Here is a 26,212-nt window from a genome sequence, read left to right on the forward strand (position 1 = left end):
TACTCTTATCTGTCTATATACCCATCACAACTGGAGCTCATTATTAATGCCCTCACTGTTTCAGAAACATTGTAACACCTGAACCTGCACATTCTTCAAATGGCAGTGTGACTGGCTGCCTTCATTTTCTGCAGATTGCCACTTAAAAAAACTTGACAAAATACCCACTGCATCACTGAGCTCCATGTGGCTTCATAAATCTATTCAAAATTGAGATTATTGCAAGATCAAGACCTTCACTGGCAAAATGAGGAGCTGGCAAACTTCTGGATGATGTGATCAGATTCTACTGTCATGCTGTTCTGTGATGCTGAGCACCAGGCTTCATATATAGGTCTCAGTATATGTTACCTCCCCTGGTTTTTTAGATGAGAAAAAGAATTTTCATTATACTTCTTTTTTTTTTTTTCCCCAGACAGTGAGCTCAGGCAGCTCAGTCACCCAGCTCTAGTATTCTATCTGCCTTAGCACAACAGCTTTCTTCTGCAAGTAATTTTCTATCCCATAAGCAGCACGTGTGGTGAGCTCCTGTTGTGCTGTTCCTTGGGCTCAGGAGTGGTGAGTCCTGGTGTGTTGTCACAACGAGGCACAATCGTCCCTCTGATGTGTTGGGACTGGGCACCAGGCCAGAGACAAAATGTTTCCAGTATCAGAGAAGTGCATTGTGCACTCACTGCTTTGGAGGGGAGGTTTGTTCTGGGGAAATGTTGGTTGGTTCCTGTGACAACCAGTGGAAAGGATGTGATCCCAAATGTTCTGGCTTGTTTAAACAGTTGTAGTGAAGAAATGTAATTTTCTTTTAAATGAAAAGATTTTTCTTTCTGTTTTTATGATGATTCATACACATACTTTGTTCTGTTAATTATTTAAATAAGCTTTCCAGCTGAATGGCTGCTTTAAGCCCTTAAATATCCTAATGCAGCAGTGTAGCTTGGCCTGTACCAATGAGATTGGATACTACAACACTAGGTAGGAATTCATATGTGTTAACTGAGCCAGTTTCACGGTCTTCAAAAAGACCATAAAGCCAGCTTTATGATCCAAAGGGAGCATTGCTTTTCTGATAAGCCAGCATTTCCAAAAAACCCTGTGTAGTGCATACCTGGAATTCAAATGAGCCAGCTACTGAGCCAGCACAGCAGGGTTTCTGGAAGTACATTTCCTAAAAGCCTCCCACAGGTTTTGGCTTTTATTTTTATTCTCCTTTTTCAGTTTAAATAAAAGAAGTCATTAAAAAAAAACTAGAAATAAATCTTTAAAGAGCGTGTTTAGGAGAGGACTGTGTGTTTGGGTGGGTTGTTCCAAAGGCTTTGCAACCTAGACAGCATAGGAAATGTGAAATGCAGGGTGTATCACTATTCTGTACAGAGTAAATCAGAGCAGATTTTAAAGAATATGTACACAAGCATGACTTGTGAGCCACGGGGTCCTTCTGGCAGAAAACAGTTGTCTTTGCAGTAAAGAACCCATTCTGTTTGTTCTCAAACAGCAAGGAAGAGACCTTCCAGCACAGCTAGCAGCAGCAGCAGCTGCTTCTTCACATGTATTAACACCGATCTCTTCCTCAGTAAAATCATTCCCTCTCTCTAACCTTACTTGAGAGCTCACAAGCTCTGTCAATGCCAGAAGACCAAGCCTTTCTCCTTTTGGGGGGGAGAAAAATTTCTTAAGGTTAGCTTGAGTCTTCTACATGAATTTTCTGCCCAGTCTTTTCCTGATCCACAGCTTCGAGGTCTACAAAAGCTTTCAAAATTTTTCTCTTCTTACTAAAGATCAGTTTCATCCTGTTGGGATCTTTTATAGTTTCTGCATCTCCAAAGCAGGTATCAAAGACCCTAAGTCTAGTTTAATGTCAGAATTTTAAAATTCTGATTATGGGATTGTTTGCTGATGGAAGGCGACTCCTGAGCAGAGATGGCTGGGAAAGCTGAAAGGACAGGTTCTCTGTTCTGCTTTTAGCAGTTCAGCATGGAGCATCCCTCACAGAGGAGCCATCTTTTCACTCTGGAGCTAAACAATCTCCTTTTACCATGTACATCATTGTTTAACTAGCTTTTGATTTGGCAAGATTGCTGCGTGGTTGCACTGGTTTGAGGAAAAGTGCAGTCTCTGTCAGGAGTTTCCTTTTTCCCCTTTAGCTGCTAATTTCAGATTGTGTCTCTACAGCCTAGGCCCCTCTATTTTCAAAATAAGTTTGCCAAATCCTTTTTTCTAGGTTTTTTTTTAGCATTCATCTCATTCACATAAACATTTTAGTAAGAATCACAAAATTTAAAAAACAGTTTCTTCCACCATGTGAACTTTTATGGATGTTGTAAGTTACTAAAATAGGGCCTTATGATGAAATGTGCTGACTCCCTGTAGGAAGAGGATGTCACAGTCCTGTATGAGTTGTTTCACACTTGCTTTTTCCTCGTTGTGAAATTTAGATTAAATACTCCAGTTTTGTGCTCATTCCGGTTCAGTTTGGATTATGGACAGAATTCGTTTCTAGAAGTCATCTCACCAAATTTGGAATAAACAGAACTCTTCCCTGACTGAGCGTTTAAGGACACTGGCGTGTCAAAGCCCCGTGGTGCTTTGTTGTAGGGCTGGGGATTTGATTTAACCTCGTCCTGATGCTCTGCAGTGCTGGGTGGCACTGGGCTGGCAGCTCCTCCTGCTCCTCTCCTGCCAGCTGTGGCTCCCAGCTCCAGCAGAGCCCGGCTCTGGTTTTGGGCAGTCTCCAGTGTCCCCTGTGTGTCCCTCGTGTTGGCACAGCTGCAGTGCTGTCTCTGCCAGGGTCCCTCAGAAAGGTAGCTGTGGTTACCATGGCTGTGAGGAGAATGATGGATTTCCTTGTGCTGCAAATGGTATGGAAACAGCGTTGGGATAAATTTAACTTTGCAATGCAGACAGCTACTAAAATGTTGTTTATATACATAAAATAAGGATGGAAAAAATCACATATTAAAAAGGTTTCCTGGCAAGACTTCATTGTATTTTGCCTCTATGGGGAAAGGAAGTTAAGAACAGTTGGGCCCTCTACTGTTTCAAGTACCTCATTTTTCATCCTTGACATAGCTAAAGCAAAAATATTAGTTGAGCTTGATTCTTTTTTTTTTTTTTTTTTTTAAATGAATGTGTGTTATTAGAATTTTGTGGGAATGTTTTGCTTCCTTCATCCATAGTGGCACATTAGCCCAAGGTTTTAAAATACACCTTCATCATAAATCCCTTCTTATGGTCAAAGAAAGTGGTTCAATGACCATATATAATGGAATTATGATATTCCACTTTATGCCTGAGTCAGGCTTTTGTTGAACCTCATTCTGTTGTTGCTGCTTCTTTTTTCACCTTAAAGAATAAGCCTCAATAACTTGCATTTTTTCACAAAGCAACATCACTTTCCTTAGAGCAAAAACAGGTTTATGAGGTTGGTGAGGAGGTGCCTTCTCTCTTTTGTGTTGCTGTTGTGTCCCAATCTCATCATCTGTGTAGCAGGTACTTCACAGGTACTTCATAAGGCTAGTGAAAGAATTTATTACCTTATTTATTACCTTATTTATTAGCTTCCTTTTTTTTGTATGTGTGTGCTGGTTTTTTTTGTTGTTGTTGTTTTTATTTTTTTCCTTTAGTTTTTGTTGTTGTTGGGGGTTTTTTGTTTGGTTTTTTGGGGTTTTTTTTGTTTGGTTTTTTGGTGGGGGTTGTCTTTTTTTGGTTGTCTTTTTTTTTTTTTTTTTTTTTTTTTTTGTTAAGACCATTTGGTTAAGATAATTTACAAAATAACTTGCAAAAGAAATACTCCAATCATTTTGGTTTCTAACCAGCCTTGTTTTCTCTTACATCCATAATTCTGATTTAATTTCCTGAATGAATGCAGATCACATTTAAAATATCATTTTTCACATTACCATTTTGCATATAAAATGGTGGCTATTGAATTTATTGTTCCTTTTGCCATGTATCATCATTGTAAGGATTTTTTCATGACTGGTAGCATTTACACATAAGAAGCAAAAAAATTACCACCTGTTTTACACATAAAACTAGGAAAAAGAATTTTAAATTCTGTATTTGTCTGTAAAGAATTATGTGTTCTTGTTTAAGACTTTTATTCTGAAGAGGAAGCATGCAAGTTATGTTTTCAGTATGCTTAATCTGTTGAATTACATTTTCTATATTTTTAATCTGTTTCACTGGTATTTAATTTCTTATCTGTGTGGGAATAATGAAGGGATATTTTGATGACAGTGACTGAAAAAAAATACAGAAACTTTTTTGGAAAACTTACATAGACAGCTGTGTAAGAAAAATAATTTTACTAACATGGTTTTCAGGTTCTGAACAAGGCCTTTATTGCATTCCACATGGGAGCAGACTGCCTAGATTACACAATCTTTCTTCAATTGTTTTAATTTTGAATTGGCATGGATTCCTGGTTTAGGAACTACACAATTTTTGCTATTCATTTAATGAATGGCTTCAATATTCTAAATCTCAAGGACAGTGAATAGGCATGTGGTCTTTACTTTTCATGAATCTAAGTAAATATATTTTTGCCAACTTAGCTGGTAGACATTGTTTCTTTAGCAAAAAATGATGTGACTTTTTCACTGCAGCTTTGAATCCTGGAACTTCCACAATATTCCCAAGGGTAAAATGTGTCCAGCCCCAGTCTAACTGCCCTGTAAGTGTATTACACAAATTAATAGATGTACAGGCCCTCATGGAAACTGAACTTCAGAGGCAAACCTCTAAACTCCTGATGTGAAGAAGTGAAAGAAATGATTGGTATTGAGGCAATTCCATTTCTGACTCTATCTGTTGGATATTAAACTTGACACTCAGCTGTCACCATTGTGCCCAGCAGGGAGTGAAAGGAAGCCTCACTGCAGTTGTCAGCAGGCTCTGAGTCAGCATACATATACAGAAATAATTACTGAATGTTTTTTCTAAATCAAATGCTCAGTTAAAGGATGAAGTTCATTCTTTGGTCTTCACTTCTTCACTTCTGCTAACACAAACTTTTCCAGATTGTGAAAGATGTGGTTCAGATCTACCTGACTCTGCTCCTCAGGAAGGGAACGTGGCTGTAGGTGGATCATCTGGACAAATGGCTCAGCACCACTGCTCTTGCAGAGCAGAAATTCTGTGTTCAGAGGTGGCTCTGAGGGTGATGGAGCTGCTGTAGAAAAACCCTGGAACTTACACTGCTCCTCAAGAGGCAAATCTAAAGCAGTAATGTGCTTTGCTCTAATGAAATTGAAGACATGTAAGTTTTTGACTAAGTTGAAAACTTCATTAGATATATATGTTTTGGAAGAATAGAACAGATTTTTGTTGAAAAACCAAACATCTGAAACCTCCAAATCTCGCTCAACAGAAAGAGATTGCTGATTTGGGAATGGTCTGTAATTCTTATTTTCTTCCTCTTTTGATTGAGTTCAGTTCCACAAACAGCTGTAGTCTCCCATGGTAGATCACAGCCAAGGATTCACTAAATGCAATATGTTTTACCCAGCAAACTGGAAGACAGGGAAAAGTACAAGAAAATTCCTTAAAAGGTACAATAAAATAAAAACATTTTTACATCCAGCTTGTAACTTTTCCCAGTTAAAATTCCAGGGCACTTTTCAACAAATCCCTCTTCTTTTAAAAGGAAAAAATTCCATTCTCCTGACACTCTTTATTTACTAAACTTTGTTTGTTCATCAAGTTGACCTAACATTCAAAAAATTTAAATTCTGTATATTCCTTAACCCGATTTCCATAACTCTTGTCTAAGGAAAGGCAGCTCATTTGCATTCTGGTCTTGTCTTTCATTCTGCTCTCAATAATACCACAGGCTGCAGGTTCTTTGTCTTGTTGTAGTCCAAGCTGTCTCCTTTCTTGAGGATCACCAGCTCTAACAAGTATATCTATCAGTAATATGCAGCTTTCTATATTCAAAACTTGTAGTGTAAAGGGAAATGCTTTTCTTTATTAATTATGCCAGCAATTGGGAAAGAGCTGATAGGAAAGACTTGCACTGCTGCTCATCTAATACATGGCAATAACGTGGGATGGTTTTGCATTTGAAGCAGAATACAGGACAACATGACTAATTGTGTTGGTGCAAAGCTTGCTGTAAAGTAATTATTCCTTCGTGCACCAGGGAATGATGAGTCCTTGCAAAACCAGATGCTAACCCCCATATTTTTCTTATATTAAAAATATAAGGCAATGCAGTAGCCCTTGTTGAATTTTTGTTGCATTTCCTAGGAAATCTTTCTATATCATGCTTGTGTATGGAGATTTGAACAGCAGGTTCTGTTTTTATAACTTTCTGCCAAACCCTAATGATATCAACTGGCAGTATGGGTATTTGACCCTCAGTACCCTGATGTATTGTAAAACTGTCATTTTTACATAAACAGACTTCTCACCCTACAAATGGAGTTAGAATCTGGTCCTGATTTTTAATAGCAAGCCTCAAATGAGAATATCATTTTATATCCGTTGTCAGAGAATAAAAGAGCCCAGAGTGTTGTCTGTGGTGTGGAACAGCAGAACCCCAGTAGATTCTGGAGTCTTGTTTGCAGAAACCATAACGCCGTGGTCCCTGGAAAACATTACCTGCATTCCTAATTTGAGAATTGTAGATTAGTCTTGTGTTAGTAATTCAGTTTAAAGAAAATAGGATATTGAACCATGGAAGCTGAATGCTTACCTCGCTGAGAAGCAAATTATCAGCAGAGAAGCAAACAAGTTAGTTTTATTTTTTCAAATAATTCTCAATGTTAAATAAAAGTTTTATTCCAGTATTAAGTTGTGGCTTGATTGCTGTGACAGCAGTGGTTATTTTTATAGTTTTGGAACATGAAATGGAAAGAAAAAATGTTAAAATGTAGAGGAGGCAGAACTCCTGGTGGCATGCTTGGGATGAGAAGTGGTGGACCATGAAAGTTGGGGCTAGGAGGTCACCTGTAAAATAACAGCTCGTGGTGTTCAGCTGTTGTTCTGGGCCTGGGTAATCAATCTTCACTGCTAAGTGACAGTGTATTCCAGTAACACCAGAACACTGTTGGCTTCTCCCTTCCTCTCCATCTCCCTTTTCCATGTTGGTGCCTTAATTCTCTCTTGTTAGCTGCACAACAAGGCAGATTCTTCTCCACTGTGCTGTTAAGTGTGAACCCTCTTTGCTTTGTTTATAGCAGTGTCAGAACTCGTTCTTTGGATTGCTTAATCCCACTCATCAGGATGGGATTGATTGCTGTTTAGGAGAATCACTTACAAGGTGATGCTTACAAATCTCTTTATGTTGACTTACCTGTGGGCAGTGACTGTTCCATCTTATCCAAAACCACAGTTGTTTCACTGCTGCCCTCTCCTTGTTTGTTGGCTGTCACATATTGTGAATTTCTGTACTGCACATGCTAAAAAATCGTGTGGAAGAAAGATGATCTTTATAGTGTTTGGATCCTTGCCTGAATTACCAAGTGTCTCTACCTTAAAAATGGTTGGCTTTTAGATGCTAGGAAACCCACAGTTGTTTTCAGCCTGACTGCTGCCCTTGAGAGAAGCTATAAATATTGTAGGTGATTTTAGTACTCCAATGCACAGAACCTGCTTGTAGCTGGCTCCTAGATACTGTGGTTGCAGGTGTGCTAGAATATTATTAAAGAAATGGATTGGAAAACTAGTGAAACAAGAGTGAGTCAAGAGATTCTTTTAAAAAGTGAAAATTACAGATTTTGTTAGCTGGTTTTAATTTTCATCTGTGCAGTCCCATAGCTGCTTCTGTCTCATCTAAAATAAGAGGAAAATAAGAACACACTTTTAGAGGAATGTGGCTAATTTTTTTTAATATTCAGAACAAATATATTAATAACCAATATATCTTATTTAATAAGAGAATATTCCTTTGATTCACTAAGAGGGGTTGCAAAGTTGAGAACCTTTTCTAAATTTAAATTGATGCAAGAATCTCTGGTTTTGATCCACGGGCTCCCTCTCCTGGTCTGGGAGGTGCTTGGCACCAGGAGCTTGATTAATGCCGAAGGTAAGTGGAAGTTATTTGCAAATTGATTTTGTGACATAGTGTCGACAGTGTCTCCTAAGTTCCTCAGTGTTTAATGACAGCACTGTGCTCTCTCTAATAGCAATAATGAGATGAACGTGGGTGTTGTGATGCATCAGGGTTGCAGGGCCAGGTTTATCTTATTCAAGTGCCAATTAAGACATATCACAAAGACTGAAAGAAGTGTGCTACAAACAATATTTACAAATAAAATCAGTGAGTTTGCATACCTAAATAACTATGTGAATGTATACTCTGTAGTTGCACTGATACTGTCACCTTTGTCACCTTAGTACTCTGCTTTCACCTTCTGCTGATCATACTACATCCAAGTTGGACTGCTTGCCCATTGTATTTGATTGTGGAGAAAAAAGTATCTTTGGACTAATACTTTTCAATTAGAAAAATATGACCATTTTTAACTGCTCAACAAATTTGAGGCCTTCCACTCATAAAGTAAACCACATAGGTAAAAATTGTATCTATTTTAGAGGTTATTTACTTTTGTCTCAAGTTTTTAAGCTCATTTTAAAATTTAATGTAATAAATTTCCGGGAGAGTTAAAGAAGACAGTCTTGTTTCTAAGAATTTTTTTTCAGCTTGAATTTATCAACATGAACAAATGTTTACATAGCTTAAGAAATGAAACAAGTATTCTGGAGTGTTGTCCTTGCTTTAATGCTCCTAATTCATATGTATATTGCAGCAAACAAAATTAAAATAAATCTCTTCAGTTCCAAATGATTTGGAGTAGATGTTGTTTTTCACATTTTTTGGACCAAAGATTTTCATGCTAACTTTGGGCTTGCTTCATGCTGAGGTAAGTGACCACAGAATGTCACCTGAAGATACGCAGGTCCAAAAGATTTATTCAGATGATCTGCAGTGCATACAGGGGCAGAGCTTCTGTACCTTGATAATGCAAAGCAAGCACAGCACTAATGTGAATTACTTTCACTCAGAATATCCTTTTTATTTAACCTTTTATTCCAGGGCCTGAGCTTACAACAAATATTCAAAAGAATCTAGCATTTCCATTCATGTTAGAAATTGAGTGTAAATTTTTGAAAAGAAAGATCTTACTAGTGAAATATTAAATTCCACATTTCATTCAGAAATGTGTTTCTAGAGCTGTTAATTTAAGTGTTCCTCCTGACTTTATTTAAAGCAAGTCTTGACAGTTATGTGTTATGCAGCAAAAACAGGTTTGAGAGAACTACTTAGAGCAGTTCTCTCACTTCAATTACTACTTGTGTCAAGGGCACGGAGAGTGAACTTTTCATGTGAACAGAGAATATAAGATGCATGTGAGAAGTGTAAATACTTTGATGCTGGAAGTTGGTCTGACTTACATTACAAGAAGGAGGACAGTTGAAGTGAATAGAAACAAAGCATAATGCATGGGTCAATAAAGTCTGTATCTCCTAAGAAATTAGTATTTTTATGTGTACTGCAGCCATGTTAAAATAACAACTCTTTGCTGTGCATTCTCGTTCATGCCACACTCTTTACCATCTATGTAAATCTTCTATCCTAGCATCTATTTATTATCTTCTTATCTTATTTAAGTTTCTAGGGATTGAAGGTATTTCTGAGCTAAATTATCTAGCCTCTGTAACACCAGTGCTCTCAGATAGCTTTATACTTGTGAATGAAAAGTAGCTTTAACATCCATTGGTTGAACAGGCAGTGTGACAGGAACACAGCACTCCCATCTGCTTTACAGACTCCACTGGTACCTTGGCAATGCTGTCATAATTTAACCTTTTGTACCTTCTTCCTCCTCCCCATCCCCCAGTTAAGAAGCCTATTTGAAGTTGATTTCTACAGTGCTATGACTTAAGTCTTTTCTATTAAAGCAATATGGTTTTATTTATTTTTTTGTATACAGGTACTTGGAACACCAAATGAAGATACGTGGCCTGGAGTCCACTCTTTACCCCATTTCAAACCAGGTAGGTTGAAGCACCAAGTTTCTCCAAATTCCCTCTCTGGAAGTACACAACAGAGATAATTAATCCCTGATCACATGTGATCAAAATTACCTGGTGTGCAGTGTGTGAACTGTAATGCACTTCTTCCAGCTACTTACTTTTTACTGTGCTCAGGGTGGGAAGTTTTCTTTCATTTAATTTCTTTGCTTTCTTTTTTGTTTTCTTCTGTTTGTTACAGTATGAGCCCTGACCTGCTTGCATTCCTCAGCCACTGAGTATTGTACCTTTCAGACTGCCAGTGTGCTGATTCTCTAGTCAGGATTACTTTTCCAACACAGCACACTAAACGTTGACAAATATAAAAGAAACTAAAGAGTAGAGAAAAGAAATTGTGAAAGCTGAAGTTATTACTAGATCATCTATTAGTATCTTTCTGCCAAGGTTCAATTTTTTAGTATGTGCTGTATGTACAGTTGTCATACTCTGTAATCATTCTTGAAAAACTGTTTCACCATCTGATACCTTTTTGTGAGAGAGAGCAGTTAGAGACTAGGAGGATGTGGGCAGCTTCATTATGCTATATATGTTTGCATGTTTATGTTTATGTATGTAATAAATATAGTCTTGTGAACTTCTGAGTGGGGATCTATGAAATTTGGTTTTTTTAAACATGGTTAAGCAGGTGAATGAGTAGGTAGAAGATGATGTAGAGGAGTTGTGAAGGACAAATAGATCTAGATAGCTCTCAAAATAAGAGAGAGAGAGAGAAACAAATATATTGTAGGCTTACCCCGATAGAGACACAAAGCCTTGAAAAATAAGAATGCAGACAGCTTTCTTGCACATTGCTTTTTAGTCTCTGTCCTAGTGAAATCACACTCTAGTGTTCTCTAGTGAATCAGAAACTTCTTTAACAGTCTTTTCATGAAATACTAAAATACTGCAATGTTCTTCCCTTAAACAGTGTTCCATTAAGTTTAGAAGCTTTGGTGTTTCTTATTCTTGATACCGATTGAACGGTGGGCAAATACAGAATCCTTACAGACATGCAGTGGTCTGTAAAAGCAGTCCAAAAACATTGGTTTTAGCAAGAATAGTAATGAGAATGAGAAAGCCTGAAGGTGTTAGTGACTGTTCTTTGGGTTGGTTTGTTTTTCTTTTTCTGTGAGATACAGGAAAGTTTTGAACAGTAGGTGGCAGCCAAGAAATTTCCTGGTTTCATTTTTCGGTTTTGCTTCCAAGTGTGTCAAGGGATATGGGTTTATTACCATAGAAGAACATCAGGAAATAAATCCACTGTAGGCACTTCATTAAATCTAATTTTTATACAGGCATTGTATTAGAATTGCTCTTATTTTCTCCATCCCAGACTATGAATTTTTTCAGCTATGAATACATAATATTTATACAAATACAGAGTGGGGAGAGGAGAAAAGGTGCCTCCAAGACAGAAAATGGTCACTCAGTATTTTCACCATTTCTGCATGGTGTGGCCTTTGTTCTCTCAGATCCTTTCCACATCTGTGAAGTATGTAGATTTGTTAAGTCAAAGTAATTACTATTATTGCTGGCAATCATTTAATCTTTTTAGGGCCTGTTAATGCAAAGCACTGAGCTCCCTAATTCCCTTACACTGTGGAGGTCTGGGAGCACTCAAAAAATAAAATCCCTGTTCTGTACACATACTATGTTGTGCACCCTATATCCTTGATGACCTTGGTAAAAGGATTTTTTGTTTGTCTTATGATTCCTTATTTGCTGTTTTTAGAAATTACAGCAATAGAAAGCATCATCTAACTGGACAACCAAAACTGGCTTGCATACCCCAAAACTGAGTAACTGAATTTTATGCTGGTAAATGTGGAATTGTTAGAGCAGCAAAAAACATCCCTCTGGGATCATTCTGGGGTACCAGTACCTAAGGTATGTTCTGCACAAAATGCTCTGACCTATGGGCTGGGCTGGAATGGATACTATGTGCTCAGGCCATTAGAGTTGTTGGAGATGTTTGGTCAAGGATACCAGGTTCTCTGTCACTTCTTAAAACTGTGCTTTCCTTCATGCTGTTCTGTGCACAAAAGCTTTCTGGCTATGGTGAGGCTGCTGCATCATCTTCTGCAGGTGCTTAACCAGCCATGCTCCCCTCCCTGATGGTCTGAAATTGCTGTTACACTCTAGCTTTCCTGACTGACTTACAAGGAGGAAAAATGAAAGTTGAAGCTTTAATAATACATTTGACAGTTGGACTCCGTGGTCCTTGTGGGTTACTTCCAGTCAGAATATTCCGTGATTCTTTGAAGATGATTTAATCTGTTCCTTTTCCTAGCAAAATAAAGAAGTATCCTGAAATGTCTTGCCAAATCTGAACCATTTCCATTATTCTTGATGATTTTTGAAATTACTGTTTTTAAATATATATGATATGGAGCCTGTGCTTTGCATGTATTAGTAAGTTTTAAAACTGATAGCTGCTAACACTAATTGTGATAAATTGAGAAGTGCAGAGAGCATTGATGGTGAGGATATCAACATTCACTCAGGCAAGGCTTTGATTCTGTGAACTTGAGTTGTGTAAGCATAGAACAAAAGCATTTGAACAGCAAGTATCAGTGATAAATGGTTGCTATAGTTTAAAAAATGCTGAGCACATTAAATGCCTGTGGATTTGGGAAGAGTATTGAGAGTCGAAACAGAATTTCATTGGACTTCTTGTTTGCATACAGACTTCGAGAAATTTTCACACTGTGATTTGATGGGGCACAGTCTTGTGCTGCAGTGAGCTAGTCACAGTTTACTAGGAAAAATATGTCTGAAAAACGTGATATTAGTCTCTACTACAGTGGCCAAGGGTCTTGATTATTATGGAAAGTATCCAGTGCTTTAATAACTATGATCTCTGACATCTTAATATGCAGGAACATTTCTGAGCCTGAATAAGAAATATGTTCCTAAGGCTAGTTGTGGGTGGCTCTAGGTCATTTAAACCCCTAACCTAGGTGATTTTAACAGCTTATAATAGTGAAAATAATTTTTTTGCCATTTAAAAAGTCAGAAAACAACTTGTATTTTATCTGCCTGTTTTGAGATTAATCACTGTCTTACAAATGCTCCAAGTAATAGATAAGATATTTAAAGCTAAAGGTTGGCCTGATCTTTAAGCTTTCTCTGTGCTGCAGCCTCCATCATCTCAGTTTGTATTTGCATCTGTGAGCACAGACACACATGCATACATGTCCTGCTTAGAAAGTTACTTAAAGATAATCTAAATAATACATTTGAGAGGCCTGAAATACTTCAGGAGTATTTCAGTGACTTTGGGTTACCTCTGTGATTCACTTTGAAGCTGTTAAGGATGCTATAATCTTGCAAGGGTCTTTCTGTACTCGGGGATTATCATTTCATTGGTTTCCTCACCAATGAAACCCAGCCATTCTGGATCCCTGTGAAAGTAATTATCTGCCCTCAAATAGGAAAACAGTTTGAGGGAATTGTGAAAAAGTGCTAGTTGCTGTTTCAATAAAATCTTGATGTTTCATCCACACAAGAAGCCCCATGTTACAGGCTGTTGGACAGAGACACTTTAAATGATGAACACCATCCCCTAGATTTGGAGAACATGTATCCATCCACTCTTCACTCTTTTGTTGCAGTGCTTTAGGAAATATGTAGATTTGCTGAGCTAAAACACATTCAAACATCAATCATATCACTCTATGTGTATCTCCAGGAATGAATTAAAGTAGGCATTAACTGTCTTATCTGTATGAGTAGAGGTGAAGCAGTATTCCCAAACAAGCTGCTTCCTTGCCAGTCTTGTGTCAAAGTCTTCCTGATTTTTTGTGCATTATGTTCTTCACTGTTATTAAATATCCCGGGTTTTTTTAGTCTGGAGTCCTATCAACTTTTCTTCTCCAGCTGTTTCTCCTGGATTGAGTCCTGTCCAAAGGATAAACCTTTGTATAAATATCTACACTTAAGTAAAATTTTCACTTTTCTGACATTCTCAGTCACTGTTTGGGACTGATGCTGTATAACCTCCATCCTGGGAAGTTGAGATTTTTCAGGAGGTACTGTCAGTGAGTAAAATGGGAGAAGGTAAGATATGGTCACAATAGAAGATAAATGAACTGTCCGTGGCAATGAAGAGATGGTAACGGTCAAGGAGAGGAAGGAACTTGTTAGGAAGGTGGAAAAAACATGAGAATGCTTTGTAATGTTCACTGTGCATCAGTTTCTTTACAATACTGTTTCTAGGTGAAAGGAAGTTAAATATTTAATCTTGGGCTGATGGTGTAGGAGCCTGAACCTCACAATGTTCCACAGACGATCAGATACAATAGAGAGTAACACACCTGAAAAGGTGCCTTTATGAGACAATGGAAACATCTGCTGAGCACTGATTTTTAAAAGAGAATCCCTAAAGCTGGAGTGAAAGGAGGAAGAGTGTCTCCTTAAAGAGAAAGCAGTACACAAAAAGAAACAGTGAGGAAAAAGCATTCATAGGAGATAGTGCATAACATGGATTTTGCCAGGGACTGATGAGTACTTCGTGGATTTATTAAAAAATCACAAGTCTATGATGGACAAAACCACTGCAGAGCTGGTGTTCTAACTCAGGAGTTCTACTTTACTTCCCATGTGATCAATAAATATAGATTTGGTTTAGAAATATGATCTACCTACATGCATCTTAACAGCTGATTGACAGTCAGATTTTTTTCGAAAGATTTAAGTCTCCTTTTAGAGTAGGGCTGGACTGAGAGACTGAACTCCTTTGGCACAAACACATGAACATACTGTGTATGAGAACATATGGCTTTTCAAACTTTCATAGCAGGTTTTCCTACAGAGTTTCTCCAAAGCCTGTCAACATTTTGTTACATGCTAAATCAATATCTTGCTTGTTTACATCTGCATTGATGCCAGGGAACGTTCCCAGGTGGTGTGGAAGCCTCTGCTGTTAGACTGTCAGAGCAGCCTGTGGTATACCTTTACCTCATGACAATTAGCACTTACAAATAATTAATTCCTGGGCATTATGAAGCTTCCTTAGGGTTAGGAGCTTCCTTAGGGTTAGGAAGTTCTGTGGGCCAGGGACTGTTCCCTGTAAGAATCCCCTCTCTCCTGGGTTGGAGGATGGAAGTGGGAAGTGTTGCAGCAGTGCTACAGGACAGTGATGATGTCTCAGCCAAGCTCATTTAAATTACTGGTATAGATATAGTCTTCAAGAATTTGAGTACTTGAAGAAAGGAGGGCTATTTGTAAAGGAGAATTAATTTCTAATTCCTCCCCCTCTTTTGCCAAAACTAAACTGTACTATTTAGTGTTTCTTCTATCTGTGGTATCCACAACCTAAGGGAAGCAGAGTTGTCAGTGTTTTCACCATTCTTTAAACAGAATTACATTAAGCTGAAAAGTTAAAGTAACTTATTATGTATGCAGGGGAGGCAGGGTGAGCTCTGCTAAAAGGTGGAACCATCTAATGTAGGACTCCACTGCTTCAGACAATGCTGGGTATTAAAATTACATTCTCTACTCATCCTCAGGAGGAAGTGTAGGAAACAGCAGCTATTCTTCCTCTTTACACAAACTGTGCTCTTCTAAAGCAAATGGAAGGGAGAAGTGAGGACAGGATGGAGGGGAGGGAGTTGTAATTTTTCTCAAGATGTTTGGCATACAGAATTCCAAAGTCTAGCCTCATGTATTTGATAAAACTCTGGTTGTGGCAGAACTTCAGTAAAAACTCTAATTGCACATTAGTGCTGCAAATATTGTAGTGCTTGAAAATTTTCTTGTCAACATGGATGCTTGTCTTTATATCTTTAGCTAACACAATTTGAATAATTTTAGTATTGAATCTTTACTAAAAATGGTATATGTCTTACATATCACAATACAGTGTTAGTCACGTTAGACTTTTAAATTAAATGTAAAGAAAACTCTTTCAAAGAAATAATGAATTAGACTTTTCAAAATATTAATTATGGTGATGTTTAAATATTTGCATTTAAGCTAATCACATTTGGTTTTAAATGGAGAAGAGCATTAATCAAGGAATGCATATTAGCCATCGTGTTTTGATTAACAACATAAAAAATGCCTTGAAGTCAAACTGCATTTTAAGTTCTTTGGTTTAGACTAGAAGCTGATTATCAATACTGTTAAAAAGAAGCTAAAAATCAAAATGTGTTCTGCCTCTAATTCCTTCTGTAGCTTTCCTTGCCTATTTTAGGTCCTTTCAAAGCAAAGGTATAATAGTTCATGTGTTTTTCTGACTGATAAAAGACGAAAAAACCCTCATCTTGTTTTATGTTACTTAAAATGCAAGTGCTTATATTTTCAATTCTCACAGCAGACAGTATTCCTGCAGTGGTCTGCTAATAAGCTCACTAGTGAGTTCTGCTGAATCTCGCTTCTGTTTGAACCTGCCCTTGATGCAGGGCTGTCAGATGGAGAGTGTTCATCAGGCACATAATGATGTTTGCAGTGCAGAACATGGAGGTGTATGTGTGGGCACACAAGTGACTGTGCACATATAACTGTTGCTGTAGAGTGATTGTCTAAAGGAAATAAAGAAAGAAAGACTGTTTTTTTCTAAGACCACTTAGTATTGCTGAGTGTAATGGATGAACTTTCTGGCCAGGTTTTTTTTTTTCCCCTTAGGCCTTCAAATTGGCCAGAATTTGGAAGCAGTTGTTTTAAAAACATAATTTTTTTGGTGCATCAAGTTTGTCAAATTAACTAGCTCAAGAAATTCCCTCCCTCTCTTCCTCTGGTTGCTCATTTCTGCTTCCAGTTGTTACTCCAATAGACTCTTGATGCTACTGTTTGTGGGGCACAGTCTTAAAAATGAGGCATTAATAAGCTGTACTGCAAGGTGTGAAGCAAAGAGCAGCTCAGGTCCTTGTGCTGCCAGAAGAATGTTTGTGTAACTGGCACAGTCACCACTGTGTGCAGTGCCCAGCAGAACAGAGAGTCTTGGTTCTGAGGCTGGTTCTCAGGGTGTGGAGGTTAGCCTCGTCCTTTTGGATATTCTTGGGACATTCTGAGAGTAAAAGTTATGCTACAGGAAGATGTTGCTACATCTTTCCCATAACAAATAGGAATACTATATGTTAGCTCTTACTTATGGAGTCCTATACAAGCATCTCTTTACTGCATTTGATTGTGGACATGCCACTTAGTCAAGATTTGGCTACCTTGGCCTTCTAAGAAGCAAATAGTAAGCATGCTAAGGTGCTGTGCTATTTAAACAAAAGTAAAAGTCTCTTCCTTCTTTTGTTTCCCATAAGCAAAAGTTCACCTTTTACTAGGTGAAATACAGCACCCATGTGAAAAGGCAGCTCTGTAACAGTGAGACATAGCTGGTAGTGAGGATCATGACTGCATATTTAGGATAAAAATGCAGAGGATCAAATTTTTTTTCCTGAATTTGTTCCCAAAAAATTGGCAAATACTGGAGTGTTTGCGTAAAGGAAATTAAAATCACAGTTTTAAACTTTAAATTTCAAATGTCCTTACTGTGTTGGCCTTCCAGAGTTTTTATTCAAAATAAACACATTTAATAATAATAATAATAATAATAATAATAATAATAATAATCTAAAAATATTTGAACTCCAGTATATATACCAACAATTTGAACTATAAAAATTCAAAATACATCTGAAATCAAATCCTGATCTGTAAGCCTACAATTCTTCATGTTTCTTTAATCTGAGCCTGATGAGAGTGAGCAGCTGCCTTAGCAAGATGCTGCACCTTGTGTTCTTGAGAGTGGTTTGCATGGGCTGGAGGATGGCTGTGTGGGTGGGTGATCATGTGAGTGTCTGCATGAAATTTTCACATGTGCATTTTTGCTTTTCAGTTCTGAGGGAGAGGAATTAAGTTTTTGCTAGACAGAATTTCTTCCACGAGGTTGGACTGAGATTGTAATTGCCAGTACAGTTGCCCCTCAGTACGTCAGGCAAGGATTTCTTTTGTGGGGGAGCATTCATGGTAATTCTGCAGAATTTCCAGTCTCACATACAGATTTATATTACTGTTCTTTCTGAACATATCAGTGGTAGCTTCTGAAAAACAAATATCAAACCTCTATGCTTGAAAATATCATAGAATGTAATTTTGTGCAGTTGGTCACAGTCAGATACGTATAGCTTTATATTTGGTTTTATTACATACATTGAGCAGTAAAGAGCAGAGACATTCATACAGGTGTGTGAGAGTTGTTCACTCTGAAAAGTGACTCAGAAGCAAACTTTGGGATATAATTGTGAGACTGAATTCCAGTTCTGTGATAAATTTGACACAAGCAGGAGCTGCTCAGATAAAAGTTGTGAAGTTAAGTTACCTCTCTTTTTGCCTATGTTGGGACTGCAAGTTTAGTGGGTTTATGTATGTAATTTTGTGGTTTCATAGTTCAGGACTTGAAAAACTGCACCATGGTGGTGCAGCTCAAGGATAAGATTTATGTAGCTTCTCTGTTCTGGCAACTCTGAAAGCAAAATCAGCTGGTTTCACTGCTTCTTTATTCACTAAAGGATGAGTTCAGAAAAATATTATAAGCTGGCATGTACATGAGGCTGGGCTTAATTAACACAATAGTCCCATCTAATTATCTTGTCCATGAAAGTTAGTAAGACTCTGGTTGGAGCCATGCCACAAAATTATGTAGAAAAATGTGAGCTGTTATTTTATCAATATGTGGTTTCTTTCTGTATAAAGCATTTCAAGTAAGCAGCCTGTAATCTGCTTGAGTAGAGAGGAAAGAGTTGATACCAATAATTAGGAGAAGCATGGTTTGCAGTCAGAGCATATTCAATAAAGCTTGAAATTAAGGACTATGGACTAAACATTTGCCTCTCTATAGACAGGGTTTTGCCCTCTCCTCGTCTTACCCCCCAGTTTTCCCTCTCTCTGCCTGATAAATATGATGTATAAGGTACTTACTTAAAAAGATATTTAGACTGGAACTATAGACAGCAAAAGAAGATCCCTTTGAGAAGTTTGTTTTGCTCATGTGTGTCCCTTATGTCATTTACATAACTGGTTCCAGTGTATCATTTTTTCAGTAAAAATTCAGCTTGGCATAGCAATAGTTATTCAGGTTTTTTGCAGAACTGGAACAGATCTTTGGGCATTAAAGCCTTAAGGCAATTTGGCCAAGTGGTTGACTCTGGGGCTTTCCTCCCACAGTAAAAATAGCTTAAATTGATTAAAATAAACACCAGATAGTCTGGTCAAGAAAATATGTTGTATATGATACTTCTCAAATGTTTTAAGTGGATGTAGCTCTGTTGAAGTCAGTGGTGCTCTGCCAGTTTGAACCAGCTCAGTATCTGACCAAAACATATTGCAGCATGACAGATAAAATCAAAATCTGTCTCTCTCAAGGTCCACATTACCTTTTCAGCAGCGCTTCAAGTCAGTTCAATTCTCTTTCCACCCAGATTTTTCTGCACCAAAACAGATTAATGTGCAAATTTGCAGTTTATTAGCTGAACTCCCATGTGTATCTCAGACATGTTGTTACATAGCACTGTCTAGCTGCATTTTATTTTCCAGTCCCTTGTCATAAATGAATTGACAGTGTTATGGTTGGACAATTTACTTAATATAGAAAGTCTTTATTTTTTTTCCAATTTTAATGGGTATCTGTTTGCATATGTGCATGTATTTAATTCCTTTTTGCAAACTAAAATTGTAGGGTTATAGTCATGTAGCTTCCAGTTTCCAGTACACTTGTCACACATATCTAAAAGGGAGTGATTTCATTTCTTTAACTGCATCAGTATGGTTAAAGCAACAAAACTTGTAAACACAAAGTGGCCCACAAACACAGTTTGCAGGTCTACTGATTATCAGTAACTTCCAATAGTGAATTCAATGAGATTTGAGGCTTCTGCATTTGTCTTTTTAGTTAAAGGGGCAAAAAAAATAGGTATAACAAAGAAAATCAAAGCATCCACATTGATGCTAGGATTTTGCTTCTGCCTTGATTTTGGCATCTTTAGAACTGACTGTGTGTGTGTGAAATGTACATGACAACTTTAGAAATGATACAAGCAAGTATACAAATACAGGAATTTGAACACAACTCCTTTGAAGTTTACATTTACAGCTGTTTTTCACAGTGAGATGCATGTATATCTGTGTACATATATATAAAAAATACTATTGCAACTGTACAGTGGGTCTATTAAATGTCATGGACATGAGTGGAGAGGAAGCAAATTTTTTTTTCCTTTATGGAGTATTTTGTAAGTTTAGAACTTAGAACAGCAACTAATGCAATCACATTAGGGTAGCAGGCCATGGTGAGCACCAGTCTACATGGCAGGATCTCCATGCAATGAGTCTCCATGGAAAATGTTGCTCTGTTCTCCAGATGAACTCGTTTGCTGCTACCTGAGAGGCAGTTTGCTGTTCAAGAGGCTAAGGAAGGACTGACCTTTCATTTCTGCAGCAGCTTACATAGCACCTTCCTTTTTCAACTCGAGTCCTAGTGCACATCAAGCATCTTCTTGGATATGAGTAGGAAAGTATTTCTATCTGAACTGAAGAACTTAATGTTTGAGTAAACAAGCTGTCATTGTACTTGTTACTTCTGCTCATTATTTATATATATTCTTTAGAAAATAGACTTATGTGTCCATCATGTTCCTGTGTATCACAGAGACCCACACACTTACTCTTACACTTCCTGACAAGCATAAAAATATGACAGGGAGGCTGTAGAGAATTGTATTTGTCATGAAGAAGAAAAATATACTGGATTTCAGGCTTCTTTTTTTCCCATAGCAGTCAAAAACTACTTTAGAAATAATTGTAAAACCTCCCATTTCTGGTGATGCCACAGTAAATGAGCTTTAGGTCATGCTGGTTTGGTTTGATTTGGTTTAACAAGTTGAGGGCTTTTTATGTATTGGTGTTTTGTTTTGGTATTTTTTTCCTCTGTTTGTATGGCAATTGCTCATAAGTTAGTTTTCTTTCCTTGTCTTAGGACTTGAGCTGCAGGAAATACATAGAAATTATGGAATTATGAAAATTGACAATAAATAAATATTTTTTTAAAAGAATCCTGGATTTAGTGAAGTAATTGAATATACCCCTTTTTCTTACAGAACGGTTTACACAGTACGGCCCTAAAAACCTTAGACAAGCATGGAATAAGTAAGTATTTTTTTAAATTGCACTTTTGACTCTTCAAGGGTATGATCTAACATAGATAGTTAACATATCTAACATCTAACTTTTCAAATAAGCCAGATATGAGTTGCCAGTTTCTTGTAAATAGGAAGAAACTGCATAGCCTAGTAATTTCTTCTTCGGGGTGTTAGTTGGCAAATGTATTAAGCTCATGGAGAATTAGTGTGTTACTCCTTTGGGCCATCAGTTTTGAATCTTGTTTTCTCTGTTAGTCTATAAAAATTAGGAAACGTTTAAATAATATGTTTCTAATCCATTTTTCAGTGTTGTTTCCACATTATCATCCCCTGTTGCCAGGTCCATCTGGTCATTGCTGTGAGCTGCTGACCATACTGTTGTCATCTTAATTATGGATGAAAAAAGTCAGTGAAAATTCACCACACTTTTTTCTTTTTTCCTTTCAATGTTTCCTGAATTTGGTCACATTTACATCAGATGGACATTGATACAAAGGTATTACACTCAGAGTCCAGAAAGGTTACCTGATGAGCATTCAGATTGAATACCACACTACTGGCATTAGTCCAAGTAAGCATCTGTGTAAAGTTTGCTAGAAGGTTTCTCAGCACATATAGAATATTTGTAGACAGGATATTTGGACTGCACTGTCTTGAGCAATTAATGGCTTTTATATTTTGAAGAAAGCATACAGAGTTTGAATTGGATGATTTCAGCTATGTCAACTTGTCTTGCCAGAAAAGCTGTTATAATTTTTCTCCACTCTCTTTTGGCCAAAAGTTCTGCAGCAAGGCTAAGACTTTGCTGTACCAGCATTGCTGTTTTCTTTCTGGTATACTAATTGAAAATTTTACTTTTGCTACTAACTGGCTGTCTTGTTGGTAGTTTACCAGGGAGTTCAAGAGATTAATCAGCAGGAGACTGTAACATCTCCCAAGTTCACCACTGTAATTGAAGATAGAATATGTTTTGGTGAAGAAACTTCCTTGTTGTAAAAGAAGAAAGTTATTAATAGAGTAGAAATCCAAATGCTTTTTCAATATCCTTCTTTATTAGCAATGAAATATGTCTACAACTGCAAAATCTATAGCATGGTGACTTTTCCAAAATGTGATTAGGTTTATATTCACTTTGCCATTCTGTTACTTTTTTCTCTATCTGCTCCTTCCCAAACTCATTTGGTACAGTGTTTTAATTTAAAAAAACCCGAACACCAAAAACAAGCAAAAAACTAAAACAAAAACAAACCACCTTTTGAAATTGTGGTTGACTGAAGGAGGAAGAATCTCTTAATATAGCAGGATTGTTGTTAAAAACGTTTTGGTGTTAACTGTTGAATGTAATACCATCAGTTTTTGTTCTTTGTACAGTAAAAACCTGTACTTGTGTAGTGCCAGGCATCTTCCATGACCCTGTAGCTCACTTTGCAGTACTACTGGGTCCTCCTTGGTTCCCAGTTCCTGCAGTGAGAAATAAAGCTGGCACTGAAACCAGTTCAGGCCTCCACAAAGGTTAAGTGTTACCAGCCTGCATTAATTGACTTTCAATAGTCTATAGAAAAGCTCCTGGCTTGTCCAATTCAATCTAGGAGCCTAATTTGGTGGCTTTCGTGGATCCATCTCCTGTTTACTGCAGAGGGAACAACAGGAAGATTAACTCCACTTATATTTGGCTTTTGTAAATATCTCAGACCATTTTGCCAATTGCAATCCTTGCAGGCATCTTAAAATGTTTGAGTGTACCTCAATCTTACTGCTTGGAATACAATTCAATTTCCTGAAAGTCACAGCTTTCCTTTTAAAAATTAAGTCGCTATAATGGTCTATATCCTGTCCTTTTACAATCAAAAAATTGCAAGTTGATTTTTTCTTTAAAAGTAGTTAATACAATCCGAAAGCTTGGAAGAAGCAATTAGATTACAACATAGGCAATTAGATCTGGATGGGGAAAGAAGGACAAGGAAACTAATATTGATTTGAATGTGTTTGCTTAGAGGCATATATTTGCCTAAGTAATGTGAATAGATACTGGCATACTGTTCCATCCATCCTGCAGGCCTGGACTGAAGTCTTTTTTCTTTATTTTAAGAGCAGTTAGACCACTAAAATACAGCAGTTATGTATTAATAAGTACAATAATTGGTTTGAATTTGAGAAGTTGCTGTCTTATATTTCCGTCGAGACTATTGCATGAAATTTCTCTTTGCATAAAATACCACGAAAAAGAACAAAACCCAGTTTGCTTAAAGCAGCTTCAGTCTCTGAGATTTCATAATTGACACAAGTTGTGATCACATCACAGGCTGACTCAAATAAGACCAGAGCTTTCTAAATTCTATGAAACCTCTTCAAAAATATTTATGCATTTTCAATGCTCTGTGCATAAAGGATTTGCAATTTTTCAGCATAAATGAAGGGATTGAAAGCAATGACAATACATACAGTTCAGTGCTTCCTATGGGTGTTTCTACTATAATAGGAAATATTCAGTGCCTCAAAATTATGTATCATTTACATTTGAATTGTAAAGGGCTTTCTCTTTTTCCAGTGTAAATCTTTATCTGAGTGCTGTATTAGAGCGCTGTTTGCTTGCACAGCTGTAGTTAAGGATGTATAAACATTTCCGTTATAGACATCGTATTCCCAAGGGTTTATAATCCAGCTATAAAACTTAACACATGGATAGACCGATTCATTCTAGAAATTTTCTTTCTTTCTTATCACATTTCAAAAAGCAGCAATCTCCAGTCTTAAATTTAAAAAAACATTTTTAACTTCCCGATTTAATTTGTGGAAGATTTTTGGTGACACAAAATATCATATGTCATATACATAATTATTTTATAGGCAATGATCATGAGACCTGAAAAGAGGAGAAAAATACACAGTTTTTGTTTTTAAGTATGCATTGGTTTTGGTATAGATTTACTTCCTTTCAACATCTTAGTAGCTTTGAAAGATATACCTTAAAGAGCAATGTTTATGGTCTTGTAAGGATTTACATGTATGCTTAAATTATTGATGCAAAGTCCCATTATTGCATTTTATAGGGGAGGAATTGCAATGCAAAAAAAAAAAGAATTTTCACATAGAAACTTCCATAGAAACTGTACAGCAGTGACATTGAACTTCATGCTCCCGGATTGGAAGAGAACAGCTTTAATTTTCTAAACACAATGAAGTTTCACTATCTCCTGTTTCATCTTTCAGGCACAGGCTGATCCTTCATCTTGTTTTTGAGGTCACAGCATGTAAGGGTGAGAATATGGTTTGGAAGCCTTCAAAGAGGCTTTTACCTCAAAATGTACATTTTAATTCAATTTATGTAAGGAGAGGTTAGGAGGAGGAAGAATAATATTCTTCCAGTATCTACAGAGCCAGCTTCATGTCTGTAAGGCCAAAGGAAGAGAGGAAAAAAACTCCAACCTGAAACCTTCCAGAGAATTACAGACAGTAGTTTGAGGGCAAAATAATTGCACCTGACCAACATCAGCTTCCACAAGATGATTTTAAAGGCACAGCAAGATGATGGAAAGATATTGGACACAAGTCAATTGCTCTTCAATTCCTGGTCTAGCTGGAAATTATTTAAAAGCATGGAATTTAACAGCAATGACAATGTGAAACCCAGCAGGATCATTATATAAGTCAGATGCCTTAAATTCTTAAAATAGAATTGGTTATTATTAGATGCTACTTTTGGGAAGTGTTTGAGGCAAATAATATAACTTTCACATACAGTGAATTAAGTTATTTGGAAACTTTAACACCGAATTTCTTCACTGGTTGTCAAACTACTTAAAGATCATAGAGAGAGTATTTACTAGATAAGATGGAATCTATAAATCTTATAGTAATGCTTATAAAGTTAAAAAACAAAACTTGCATTGATGTTTGCTTCTATCTAGTATGCAGCGTCACCTGCATAGCATGACATAACACACTGTGGAATGTAATTACAAAATACTGGTCTAAAAAGAACGAAGATGTGGTGATCTGATCTTCCTATAGAGTTCATAATGAATTATATTTTCACTTTTTTTCCTGAACTTTTCTGTTCAATTATCCCTACACAATAAAAACCAAGAAGAGCTCTGCCTCCAGAATGCAATGCAACCTCTTTCAATTTGCAAAAGCTTCTCCACAATAATAAACCCTTACAGAAGAATAACAAAAGAGAACTAATTATCCTTGTGTATATTTGGTAGGATATAAAAAGCTTTTTCAGACCCTTCTGTCATAATGGATTGTATTGTGAGAAATTAGGTTGGAAAGAAAAGGTGCAGTTGAAAACAAATTCTGCTCTGCATAAATAGGACTACTACTTTGTAATTCCCCAACATGGCTGTATTTATTATATAAATAACACTTTATTCTCACAAGCAGTCCCACTGCTGAGGATTTCTTCCTTTAACAAGATGGCCTCTGTACTTGAGACCTCCCTTTCTGAGGCCAGGGTGTTTAAAAGTTGCATTCCAGGATGGACTGGCCTATTTTGGGACTGTTATTCAGTGAAAACTTCCTGAAGAAAGCAGAGTGAGTGAATAGAGACAAGTCGATGTAGCTTGAGTCTATATTTCGTTTCACGCATGGCACAGACTATGGAATTGCTTAGAGCTGAGACTTGGGAAGCATTTTTGGTTTGGGATTCTGTTGTTTGGGTTTTTAAGAGAATCTTTGCCTTAGTTAGGCTTTGATTAAAGAAAAAGCTCTTCTCTAATTGCCACTTTTATCCCTTCACCTGCTGTCCTGTCACCAGCATCGCTCATTGTAACATAGTCGGTAGGATCACTGAAGGAATACTCAAGCTCTCCAACACAATAGAAACAAAAAGCTTTAGTGTTGTGGTTGGGGAAATCTTTCTGATGGATAAACCCAGAAGCAATAAGGATTTCAGGCAGTACCGAGCAGAGGTGTGCTGGCTGTGTGCTCTGTGTGCACTGTGAGCACATCACTGGGGTGCTGGGGCCAAGAGGGGCCACGGATCACGCTGGGGGAGCAGGGGTGGAAACTGGACACACGATAAAAATATTTTTTAGAAGTATTTGTGAACAGGCATATAAAGGTGCCTC

At 37.2% G+C, this 26,212-nt stretch overlaps 1 protein-coding gene across 15 annotated transcripts in view; it reads left to right on the top strand.

Annotated features, from left to right (window-relative positions):
• The window catches only part of CDK14 (cyclin dependent kinase 14), a 405,136-nt gene that overhangs the window by 200,645 nt on the left and 178,279 nt on the right, over window positions 1-26,212 (top strand). For all 15 annotated transcript variants that reach the window (XM_088161472.1, XM_088161466.1, XM_088161458.1 and 12 more), the window contains 2 exons: window positions 9,933-9,996; window positions 21,099-21,147. In XM_088161472.1, the coding sequence (XP_088017598.1) occupies window positions 9,933-9,996; window positions 21,099-21,147 (113 nt within the window). The remainder of the gene's footprint in view (window positions 1-9,932; window positions 9,997-21,098; window positions 21,148-26,212) is intronic.

The sequence above is a fragment of the Sturnus vulgaris genome, chromosome 1 (assembly GCF_052056855.1).
Source record: "Sturnus vulgaris isolate bStuVul1 chromosome 1, bStuVul1.hap1, whole genome shotgun sequence".
Lineage (NCBI taxonomy): Eukaryota > Metazoa > Chordata > Aves > Passeriformes > Sturnidae > Sturnus > Sturnus vulgaris.